The sequence below is a fragment of the Stegastes partitus genome, unplaced genomic scaffold (assembly GCF_000690725.1).
Source record: "Stegastes partitus isolate 25-593 unplaced genomic scaffold, Stegastes_partitus-1.0.2 Scaffold274, whole genome shotgun sequence".
Classification (NCBI taxonomy): Eukaryota; Metazoa; Chordata; class Actinopteri; family Pomacentridae; genus Stegastes; species Stegastes partitus.
Genome location: NW_007578005.1, coordinates 183,588 through 196,190, shown reverse-complemented (window position 1 = coordinate 196,190; position 12,603 = coordinate 183,588). Strand labels below are relative to the sequence as shown.

The following is a 12,603-nucleotide window of genomic DNA, read 5'->3' as shown; positions in this document are numbered from 1 at the left end:
ATTAATGCCATTTAAGTATATTAAATTGTGAATAATAATAATAATAATAATAATAATAATAATAATAATAATAATTAGTATTTTCATTCACAAGCAGAAGGAACTGGCTACCCAGTGTAACACGTACACATAATCACTCAGTACACAGCAGTGCAGCTTCAACATGCTGTGGTGTTTCGCAGGAAAATGTTTCAGCGTCAGCGTCTGTCTCTTTAGCTGTCTGTTACTGTGCCTGATTGATATCCAATTTTATCACCAGATTTTAAATAATTATACAGTGACTGTCACTTAATGTGTCGTTATGAACCACGTGAGCACAGTGTCTGAAAACGATTATATGCCGTGATTTTTTTTTCTTATCTTGTGGTTGTTTCAGGGACGAATAACAGTCCGCAGGAGCCACCTCGATACACCGCAACCCCGGCAACTTGCTAGCTGTACGGGCTGCTAGCTGCCCAAAATACCTACCTGAAGCCCTTTGCTTTGTATGGAAGCGGTCAGCATCACCACCGGGGTGAGAGCTATATTATTGGTAACACGGTAAACAGAAGCTATGTCCTTGTAAAGTACACGGCTGCATATCTGTAGCAAGCCGTGTTTGCTGTCTCTGTTAGCCAAATCACGCTACTGTGCTGTTTTAGTTCACGGCGAGGCTGTTTACTTGTAGTCTGCAGCTAAGTTAACTTCAGTCTGTTATGTGTGACCCTTCTAACGACCGTTATTTTTATTAGTAGGTCCAGCTAGCCAACATAAAGCTCTCATGTTGCTAGCAGCTCCCGCTGTCAGAATTTGCGAGAGTTTTTAAAAGACGTCTGTTTGCACCGGTTTTGTGGTTGAGATAATAACTTACAGTAACTACGTGGCACTGACTCAAAAGCCCGAGGAGCTAAACTGACAGCGTTGTGTTTGCTCTCAACCGCCGCAGGTTCATGTTCCGTCGCGATAATGAGGAGCTTTATTGTGCTGTCCCTGCTGCTGCTGAACATACATCATGTTATATCAGCACCCAAAGGCGTCACTGCCAGTCTTAAAGCCAAGTGGAGCATGACACCTTTCCTCCTGGAGACAAGGTACGGTTCTTTTCCCCCCTGGGAGTGCATGTGTGCCATTCAAACTAATCTGCAATGAACAGGGCCGCAGCCAGACTGAGGTCATGAGTCCTAGCCCCCATATGCACCCTTTAGGAAGGTTACAGCTATACATTGTTTGTATCATTGCATACACTGCTGTTTTATTGTATTTTTTAATTATTAATCATTACCATAAAAAATATCAAAAACTCATGCAATAATGCCCATCACAATGTCTCAGGAACAGTCCAACACCTAAAAATCTTCAATTTACACAGAATTTCTCACAAGCAGCTAGAAGTAGCCCACTCATTTTGTATAAGAACCAACCGTAACTACAATACTCATTGTATTGTTTAATTTCATACAAACTGCAAAGTTAACTCAACTTGCACATTTCTGTTGAAGTTGCAGTTTTGAAATACTCATTCTGCTCGTTATCTGCCTCACTTTAGTCCTTTTGTTGTTATTCTACTTTTATAGACTTAATTTACTCTATTTTCTAAGTTGTTGTGATTTGGTGTTTTCTTTTTGCTGCTGTAACAAAACAATTTCCCAGGTCTGGGATTAATTAAGTTTTTCTATTCTATTCTATTCTATTCTATTCTATTCTATTCTATTCTATTCTATAACTGAAGTGATTAACTGATTATCAGCATAATTGATGATTTATTTTTTATTTTAATCAATTACTTGTTTCAGTTCCACCCTATAACCTTCTCATAAAATGAACCTGCCAGTAGACTGAAATTATTTTATGTATTGATTTTTTTAATGTATTACTTTTGCAACCATTAGTTGATTAATCCATTAAACTTCTTTTTATGATTGCCTAATTGTCAAAAATCATATAAATGCACAACGTTGGATTTTTTCAGGTTCTCACCTGTAATCATTTATACATTTTTTTTGGTCTTGTGTTATTTTAAGTTAAAAACTCTGGGTTTGGATAACATGAGGGACATTTTCATCATTTTCAGTTGTTTTGCAGACCAAATGATTAACTGGAAATATTGTCTGCAGATAAACTAATATATTGAAAATAATCATTAGTTGCGCTCTTAATGTTGTTGATTCAGGCGACTCTCCAGTTGTAATGTAATCCAACTAGTCTAAGCCAAATCTGTTGAGTCTAAAAAAAGTCTGGAATTTGTGTATAAAATGGCCACTATGTATAAGTTCTTGTAGAACACAAACTCTCCCCAGGCTGTTCAGACATCCATATTCCCACAGTAAATACACAGGACACGACCTCAATATATCTGGCAATAAATACAAAAATAACTCACATAGAACATGATTTTGTTACTTGGCAGTTCTTATTGTGTTATGTTGTAGAGCAGGGGTGTCGACATCCGGTCCTCGAGGGCCGCAATCCTGCATGTTTTAGATGTGTCCTTCTTCCAACACACCTGATTCAAATGATCAGGATCGTTATCAGACTTCTGCAGAGCTTGATGATGAGCTGATCATTTGAATCAGGTGTGTTGGAAGAGGGAAACATCTAAAACATGCAGGATCGCGGCCCTCGAGGACCGCAGTTCGACACCCCTGTTGTAGAGGATGGGAACAACTGCAGAGTGTGGCTTCCCGTAATTGTATAATAATTGTTGAAAAATGATTCTTACGTTGACTTTTATCAGTCAAAATGATGGATTCCATTATAAAAGACCCAACAACTTGGTAAATGTGTTTCCTCAAGTCTATAACAGACTTTCAGTAAACGGCATCCATATGTAATTTTGTTGTTTTACCATCTATTTATCAATTACAACACCATTTAAAAAATAGTCATGTACAAAGTTTTCTATTTGCACTTTTAATACACGATTTGGCCATCAGCCTGTGATTTTTGTTTGTGTGTAAATATTCCTCTTAACATCAGAGCTTCCTGCATGTTTATGATGTCTGTGTAATGCTGTATGATGCTGATATTGGGTGAAATTATTCCAGAAAATTTGAAATGATTATGTGGTCTGTAGCTTGAGCTGTTGGGCAGTCAGAAAATGGTTACTTAGATACTGTGGTTGCTGACTTTCATTTTCTCCTGTGCAGCGAGTTTATTGGAGAAGATGGGAATGAGAAATTCTGGCAGTTTGTTGACACTGTGAAAGAACTCACTGTATACAAGCATGGAGGTATGTTTTTTTAAATTTTTTTTAAGCAAGCCATTACTTTGATTGTAGAGGTGTGATTGCTGTATCAAACTGATTTTGAATAATTTAACTCAACTTCTAATAAGCGTCATTATTATGAATGCTGACCTTCCAGAGTCTGTGCGCTCCTACTACAACTTGATCATTAAGAAGGCTGGCCAGTTCCTCACAGCCCTTCAAGTTAATCTCCTCAGATTTGCTCTGGCCCTCCGGTCCTACTCGCCAGCTGTTCATGCATCCCAGCAGGTATGTTGTCATCAAAACAGTACGAATTTAACTATCATAAAGTCATCTCAAAAGCAGATGGGGAATGCAAGAGGGCAAGGTCCATTTCTTGTCAGAGGTGTTTATGTTTTCTCTTCACTCTAACCTTAACCCAGGATGCTCTGCAGGCCTTACCTTGTGTTTTTCCTCAGTTGCTTTGGCGTCGTCTTAAAATAATGGTTATTCTCAAACAAGCATTCTATGGTTGTGAATCTTCTCCATTGGTCTCTCACTGAATTCAAATATACATGGATAATTATTCTGAATTGATCCCTTGATGAACATTAGGAGCTCATGTAAATTAAAAAGAGAAAAAAAAATCTCAAACCCAACATTATCATAATGCCAGAAGAATTGATAATGAATGAATTTACAAATCCATTCAGGTAATTCTGGCATTTTAGTGCAACTTGTCACACGTTGTTAGATGTAGCTTACAGGTGCAACCCTTGGAGCATAATTTCTTATAAATATTTATACGACAAGATAGTTTTAGGTACCACAATTCTTGAATATGGAACAGGCAGACCTCAGAGAGAAACAACATCGTGTTTATACCAGAAGAAAAGGTGTAAAAATTCATGATGTTTGGTAAGGGAAAGTTGCACTGAGAGGACTGGAAAGAGTCAGGCAATCAAAACCTGCAGTGGATGCTCAATGTGAGTATATTACAGCAGAGGCCAAAAAGATTTTTGCTTATAGTGAGCAAATATGAGATGTGATGTAAATGGAGTGCTGTTGCCAGAAAGGCAAAAGTGATTGGATGGAGGGTGCAGTGTGGAGTTATTTTACATTTTCCATTTACTTAAGTTTTAGATTTTACATTTTATGAGACTTTTAAGTGCACACTGTAAGTAGGGGGTATGCATTAGTAGTACCTATTGAGAGACTTTTTTTTAATTCAAGGTGGTGTTTATGTGATGTTAGTTTTGAAGGATACTCGTGTCAGGGTTTGACTTTGACATTAGGTAACTGTATGCGGGTCTGAGTGAGAAATGAAATAAAGAAACTCAAGTGCACCCTGACTCTCAGTGTCTTTAGCTTTTTGCTATTTTTTTTTCAGCATTTATAAAGAGAAATTTCATTTAGATGACAGTCGGGGACTGGTTGATGAATTTCTCTCATTTAAGAATGTGTTAAACATTTGAGCGAATGAATTGCCTTTTGCTGGTGAAATAAAGTGCTGTGCTGCACAGTTTATATTGGGCTGGTGATTAAAGTTGCTCTTAGGCTTGCAGAATATTACCACATATTACTGAAAGTTTGCCTAAATAGTATTAGAAACAGCACAGTTGGAGTCTGGAGAGTGCTGAGAATATATTAATCAGATAACCAAGGTCTGTGCTGAGGAGTAAAAAGTGGGATGCTGGACTTAGTGATTATAGACTTGCTATGGTGTGTTTTTATTTAATCCAAATTGCATCACATTGGTGTAATCACATGCACTTTAATGTGACTAATCCACATGGGGACAAAAATACCAAATCCTGGCACGAGGAGGGCTATGTTGTAGCCGTTGTGTTATTGAACAGTTTTTGCTCCTTCTCTTGACAGATAGCCAGTGATGAGCCTCCGCCTGAGGCTTGCCCTGCCTTTGTCTCCATCCATGGTCAACGTAGCTGCAGCACCAAGGACATCAAGAAGCTCCTGAAGGCAGCTGCAGGCAGGTAACATGGAATAGCACCGTGTCCCCCCTCTGTGGATAAACTGAATCCGTTAGAGCAGAACAAAATGAAAAGTTTAAAATTATTTGTTATAAAATTTTGATTGCTTGGTGCTTTTTTTACTGATTCCTACGAGTTCTAAAACAACATTAACAACATTTCCAAATGTTTGCAGGCCTAAACCGTATTTATACAAGAATGACCACACATATCCAGGGGTCAATAAAACAGACGTGCCAGTTGTGATCCTGTATGCTGAGATTGGAACCAAGAAGTTCACCTCTTTCCATAAAGTGCTGTCAGAGAAGGCCGAAGAGGGCATGCTTATATATGTGCTGCGGCATTATGTAGCGGTGAGTAGCAGGACTTTGGCTTCTGTATCTTTCTTTTGACTTTGCTGAATAATATGTTTTGCTGTTCACCCTTGTGAATAGGTTATCTTTAAGTTCAACTTGTGCTCAAGTCTTTTGTCTTTCTACACAGGCGGTCTCAGTTAGGTTGTGATATTGTTCTTATTGTAAACACATCTCATAAAAACAATGAAATCAGCTTTAAATTTATTCAGCTTACAAGTGCTGCCAGTGCAATTGCTTATCTCCTCTGTGCTAAAGGCCTATACTGTTCTTTCTTTTTTGTTTTTTTGCTAAGATGATTGTACTTGAAATAGTGACACAAGCTGGGTTATCAGAAGACTGACCAGTGGTGTTAATTTGGCATCTGAGATTGATTTGTGTATTATCTTTGGTCAAACTGTTGTGCTTTTTGTTAGTTTTAGTCTAGGTTTAGTCAGCAGCAACTAAACACGTCATTATTGTTTTTGTCACTGTGATTTTAGTCCCCCTTTTTTTTTTTTTTTACATTTTCAGTCTTCATATCTTCTTAGCATTTTGAGACTGTAGCAGTTGCCCTCTTTGTGTATGACTACCACAATTGCTGGTGTCTGTTGCGAGGTTAGTTGAAAAGGCTCAGTGTCCATGTCCCTCTGCTCTGCAGTGATACAACAGCGGACTCTCCTCAGTAAATAACGTTATCATTTTCAAACTCCGGCTGTTTAAACAGAACCGGTCCCTCCCTGACAGTCCTGCTCGCCTAACATTAGCATTACCACAGCTACGTGTTCTCTTTACTACAACGCAGAGAAATATCTTTGAAAAGAAGTTTCACTTACCGTTCACTAAAAAGCTTCTTTTCTGCTTGGGTTTAGATTGAGACGAGAGATTTTTTGATAATATTACTACACTGAGCAATATTCAGTGACAGTATTTCTTTAGCAAACAAGTAGAGGACATCTTTATGAATACATCCTAGTCAAAGTAACGTTATATTACCCTTTTATATATGTGTGTGTGTCACCAGCTGCCTGCATGTTAGTGTTTTGTCTGAGCTGTTGTATCTTTTCATATTAATTTAGTTCAAAAATCTGTTCCTTTCAAGAGCCGGAAAATCTGATAATTACTGACAGACACGAAACGCTACTGAATTCAAGCAGTGGAAGAAATTCAAACAAATCAATCTACTGAATAAGCTATGTTTTGCTGCTGCAGATCGGCATACAAGACTTTTCTTTTAAACAGTGCTTATTTCATATATCCATTTGTCCATTCTGTCCATTATTGTTTCATTGTTATTCATTGACGAAAATTACGAAAAACGTTATATCATAGAACTCATCTTGTGACTTTTTATTTCAAGTTTCCCTTTCCTCGTGAAAAGTAGGTCGTCAACACATGTTTTTGTTGATGACATGAATACTGGTAAACAGTGTTTACTGATACGTGCTTTAAAGAATTAACAGATTCCTCAAAAACTGAGACTGAGAAAGCATGAAAGATGCTTTTCTTTAAGATGTGTTGAAGGAAAGCAGAGTGTGGGTGTGAAAGTCTTCTGATTGTGCTTGTGAAAGACTGAGGCAGTGCTTTGAGTCTCGGTGACATCAGTGTCAAGGTTGAAAGTCAGTGAATCTGCTGCTGTATGTGGCGGTCCATGTGCTTTTTGTTCCCACTGATAAAAACATTTTATTGCTTTGACTGACTGTAGTAATAAAAAAATCCCCTCTATTAACAGACCGTTAACACTTACACAGAGAAATACACAGATATACACAACATGCTCAAAGGAAAGTGGGCTTAAAGATGCGGTTTGCAAACAGGGACTGAAGCAAAAGTGATTAGATGGGAGTCAGGGTTTGGGAATAAGGGCCAAGCCAAAGCAGTGAAAGACAGCTACAGATTATTATCCATCCTCCACCAAAAAGTACAGTTGTGCTTTTTATTTAGACAGGTAGGGTTCTCTTGACACCTGTCAGCCACGGATTTCTTCATCACGCTGTCAGAGTCCAATGGAGGATTACTTTACACAGTTCTAGCCATCTGTTGACATTGCACATGCTGATCTTCGGCTTGTGCTCTGCCAACATTCCTCGCTCCTAGAGGCAGTTTGGAACTTGAATGTGACTTTTACAACTCGAGACAAATGGTTTTAATGTGCCAGCACTTGGCTTGCTGCATTGTGGCTGAGCCCTTGTTGGTTCTAGACATTCCACTTCATTACAGTAGTTGCAGTTATCCAGTGAAAAAATCCGATTTATTGGAAAGATCTCATGATAGATCCCAAGCTGAACGTCTCAAAGTGCTTTAGTATGATCCATTCTACTGCAGATTTTTGTCAATGCAAATTTATTTTCTGTTTGATTGATTTTTACACCCAATTTTGCAGAAATGTGTGCGACTGAGGCAGCTTAACCCGGTAGTTAAAAGAGGTAGCATCATTTTGGTAATATAGTACATGTAGTTACAGGCAGAAAGCACTCCGTGTGGGATAGAGCTGCAGTGCTGATGATTATTTTCACAGTACTTTTAACAGGAATGTATGTATAAACAAAACTCTGCTGCTTTACATTGAAGCCAATGCTTTGCTTGCAATTGCTGCAGGATCCAAAGCCTCAAAAGATGCTTTTATCTGGTTATGGTGTTGAGTTGGCTATCAAAAGCACGGAATACAAAGCTGTAGATGACACCAAAGTAAAAGGTCAGTTGGTGACTTATCAAACATTGTGTGTTGGACCTCGCTGTTTCCAAGGCAATTAAACACAAATCTTTTGCTTTATAGATCCAAAGACAGTTATAAATGCTGAGGATGATGATAATGAAGAAATCCAAGGATTCTTTTTTGGAACATTAAAGTGAGTTGCTAAACTGTATGATATTAATTGCCTTGTATTTTCTGTTATCGCTGCTGGACGTCTTGTGTTTTGAATTACTTGACGTAGAGATAAAAGAGATCCTTGCAGTCATTGTTTCTTTTTTCTTTTTTTTTTTCCTTTTGCTTCTTTTAAGAAAATCTCACCCTGAACTCCAGGAGCAACTTGTTGAGCTTCACAAACATCTCATTGAAAGCAGTAATGACATGGCGCCCCTAAAAGTGTGGGAAATGCAAGGTATCAAAATACCATTTCACTATGTTTCATAATACTTTATATTATTGGGATGTTTCAAAGTTTGTTTGTTTTTTTTACAATATTCGCTTACAGTTGTTAATAGCTATTATCATGCACTAACATAGTTGTTAACGAGTTTTTAGCCTGAAAGGAAACCCAAGGTAACATGCACTAAGTATGCATTGTTAATGCTGAGAAAATGTCAGTACAGATTACATCAGGAGGATGTGATCAGATGTTGTGGTTACCACAATAAACACTTTATTCTTTCTAAGCATGAGCGTGCCTCTATAAATAATCATATGCAATACATTGAAAACATTTCCTGATGCAGGTACATTCATCATTCTAGTTTACCATGTAGTACTTACTCAGGCTCTATAAACATAGTGAAGTAATATCGGAGATTCATTGACAGCGCTGATGCTGACAGCATGTGATTATCTTACTAGACAGTTGTTGATGACAGCAGTAATGAGCATTGCAAAATTAAATGTAGTAGTTTTTATTTTTTGTAGCATCTGTCCAAGCTTTAACAGCGACTGTCATCAACATAATATCTGTAGTATAAAAATAATGAGCACATCTTAGCAGGAGAAAGATTTGTTTGAAATTCAAAGCAGGATAAAAGCATTCTGTCACATGTTTTCTAACTTAAAAATATATATTCTGAAGTGGGCACCTAACAGCCACAGCAAACAGAACAAGTGGACAGGTGTAATGACATAAAGAGACTATAGAAAGAAATACAGATATCTAAATATACTATGGGCAGGCCCAAAGAGAATGAAACCTACACTTCAGTACATGTAACAGTCACTGATGGACAATTTAAAGCTGTTTATATATCCATATTAACCTACTGAAGATATACTGTACATTAATATAACTATGTCATTTTGTGCAATCCAACTTTACACATTTAACTAACAGGTAATCATTTTAACAGGCAGTAGCATTTTGTTACAGCTAATGTAAATGCTTTGATTTCTTAGCATGGATTTAATTAGTCCTAAATCATGCGCATTTGTCGACGTGTGAATGTTGATGTTGTCATTATTTGATCTCTGCAGATCTAAGTTTCCAGGCAGCTGCCAGAATTATGTCCGTGCCAAAGTTTGATGCTTTGAAGCTCATGCGAGACCTCAGCCAGAACTTTCCAAGCAAAGCCAGGTGAGAAAATTCATCTTATTTTCTCTTTCTGGTTGACTGGCTAAAACATTTCTTACAGTCCCAAAATCCATACTGAGTCCTGCTCTGTGTTACAATGTGTGAATCCAGGCACAACAGATGCTTTTGTTTAAGTGCACATAAAATGTTCCATTTGTAAAGCCATTTATTTGAGCATTATTACTCCTTCCTGTGATACCTAGTACCTCCACAACAAACATATATAAATGTAAACAAATCTGTAATGCAGAGATCTAATCAGCTTTTTTGATGTTGCTTGTTTTGGCTCAGTCAGCTTGTAATAACACCAGAAAGTGCTGAGTAAGAGTTGGGTATTTACAGCGAATTGACTGCAAACACACCGTCTTGAGGGCCCACAGGTTTTTGGAGATTAAAACTGGCATTTTACTGCCGGCTGGGGATGTGGTAAAAGCTGATGGTGACTGTACATGTTTTACTGTTCCCACAGATCACTGACAAGAGTGGCCGTAAAGCAGGAAATGAGAAAAGAAATTGAGGAGAACCAAAAGGTGGGATAACATAAGCAGTGTTTCCGCATGATAGTGTATCTCTGGAAACGTCTGTAGCCATTGTACAAGTTGTATTTTACAGATTAAGCTTTTAATCTGTATCCGATATAAACTCCATAACATTTCAAATTTGACATTATACTTTTGCTTTTCTCCTCGTCTCTGTTCACACTCTATCCTTTCTAATTTGTGCTGTAGTCTCTGTACACATAGTTTCTTGTGAAAACATTAAACTTTAGTGGCAGAATCACTCATTTAGGGGTTTTGGCTTTCGAATAACACTTTGATCTTGTTCTTTCAGCATCTGAGCGAGACCATTGGTGTTCACCCGGGAGACGGGGAGCTCTTCATCAACGGACTGCACATTGATCTGGACCTTCACAACCCTTTCAGGTAAGAACCCAGCAGGAGGGCGCAGTGGTCTGCCAGCACTCTCCTCAGGAAGCCACAGACCAACACATTGGCGCAGTCGTCTCGCTGCAATGCAAATCCACTGACACGCTGCTAATGTGTATGAAAAAAAAATAACTGGCAATTTTGTGCTTACAGCATTTTGGACATCCTCAGAGGAGAAGCCAGGGTCTTGGAGGGGCTGCATAACCTCGGCATAAAGGGAGAACATCAAGGCAAGCTGCTGAGGTTACCTGTGAACGCAGTGGATGACAGTTATGCCTTAGATATCAGACATCCAGCTGTAATGGTGAGCACTGCCCAGAAGCACTATTCTCTTGGCCCAGTTCAGTACTGCAGGTGTTTTTTTTTGTGTGTGCTTATATCAGAGTGGAAATCAGTCGACTGGTCATCAGGCTATTGCAACAATCTTGAGCCCACCAGCCCCTCAGTTAATAACTGGGAAGTTAGCCAAGAAAAGTTATCAAATTAAAAACTTGCAAGTTTTCATTTTGCTGCCTCTGGTCAGTTTAATATTATAAGTACTATAAAAATTCCAGAGATATGAAGATAATAAGCCTGTCCACTCTCAACTGGAATGTTTGTCATTTCAGCCCTTCTCTCCTCTTGTAGTGACTAAAAGTATGAACTGTATCTGTCTCAGAGACAAGAAGAAAGTGTGTAAGAGACTAGTGATAGTCTGCCAGTGAGGCAAGCACTTGGACTGTGAAAAGGCTTGAGAATTACAGTGAGAAAGACCACTGTTATTGCCAGATTGCCCTGCAGTAAAGGATCATTTTATCTCCCATTCTGGTGTTTTATCAGAAAAGGGCATCATAGCCTTTCTGATTTGTAGGAGTAGAACAATTTTATATGTTGTACACATCAAAACAAGCACATTTCTATTAGGTTGGAGCTTACTTTTTTATTTACAGGCACATAACTATCTGTTTATTGAGCATGTTGGGTACAGTAATGGGAGCACGTTTAGATAAAATGTTGCCATCGTTTCTCCTTGGGTGGAAAGTTAATAAGAAACGTTCCTTTCATTAGTCGCAAAAGCTACCAGTGTGTAATATGTTAGAACTCTAAAACTATAACAGATGATACTTGTGCTTATCACCACAATGAGTTATTGGTGTGAAGTGCAATGTTTACTTTATGTTGGAAGTGTAACTGCAGCCAGAAACTAAGTGACGCCAGCACTCGAAACCCAACATCTGTGAATGAATGTCTTTAATTTTGGAGGGTTTTGTCCCACCAGAGCTTACAACAACATAAATTGTTCATTTTACAGACCACAATAACCGATTTGAAAAAATAATTTATGTATAGTAAGTGAGTGTCTCGTGTTTTGTCAGTTACATGTAGCAAAAAACATGTTGATATATACACTCTTATTATACCCAAAAGAAATTCTTTAGTACTACTAAACCACAGAGTCCAGTCTAAAATCCAGTCCAGTCTAATCATTACTTTTTGTCATGTATGTTTCAGTGGCTGAATGACATTGAGAACGACATCATGTACCACAACTGGCCAGCAGGCGTACAGGAGCTCCTCCGAGCTACCTTTCCTGGAGTCATCCGGCAGATCAGACGCAATTTCTTTAATCTGGTGAGTTTGCGAGAAGCACAGAAATGCCAAGTGAAGACTGAGTGACAGTTGTGGCCTTATACCCTTAGAAGTATGAGGACCTGGTTCGACTCCTGGCTAGCTGGACCTTTTTCTGCACTTTTCCTGCCTACATTGCGCTCTCCCAGTAAATGCAAAAATATCCTAAAATGATCTTAAAAACAAAGGTCTTTATTCTGGCTTAAATTACTCACATGCTTTGTCTGATTTCAGGTGTTTGTTTTTACAACATTTCAGTTAATGTACTGCAAAGACTGGAATACTTAACATTGGCTTTAATGCCTCGAA

The 12,603-nt window shown here is 38.3% G+C and overlaps 1 protein-coding gene across 1 annotated transcript in view; it reads left to right on the top strand.

The window, feature by feature from the left end:
* The first annotated feature begins 447 nt into the window (after positions 1–447).
* Positions 448–12,603, top strand: part of uggt2 (UDP-glucose glycoprotein glucosyltransferase 2) — a 40,211-nt gene continuing 28,055 nt past the window's right edge. The window contains exons 1-14 of the mRNA XM_008282487.1: positions 448–514; positions 926–1,070; positions 3,126–3,208; positions 3,342–3,472; positions 5,045–5,157; positions 5,330–5,507; positions 8,085–8,181; positions 8,263–8,335; positions 8,490–8,590; positions 9,664–9,763; positions 10,230–10,290; positions 10,592–10,683; positions 10,840–10,990; positions 12,178–12,297. Of these exons, the coding sequence (XP_008280709.1) occupies positions 946–1,070; positions 3,126–3,208; positions 3,342–3,472; positions 5,045–5,157; positions 5,330–5,507; positions 8,085–8,181; positions 8,263–8,335; positions 8,490–8,590; positions 9,664–9,763; positions 10,230–10,290; positions 10,592–10,683; positions 10,840–10,990; positions 12,178–12,297 (1,425 nt within the window). The 5' untranslated portion in view covers positions 448–514; positions 926–945. The remainder of the gene's footprint in view (positions 515–925; positions 1,071–3,125; positions 3,209–3,341; positions 3,473–5,044; positions 5,158–5,329; positions 5,508–8,084; positions 8,182–8,262; positions 8,336–8,489; positions 8,591–9,663; positions 9,764–10,229; positions 10,291–10,591; positions 10,684–10,839; positions 10,991–12,177; positions 12,298–12,603) is intronic.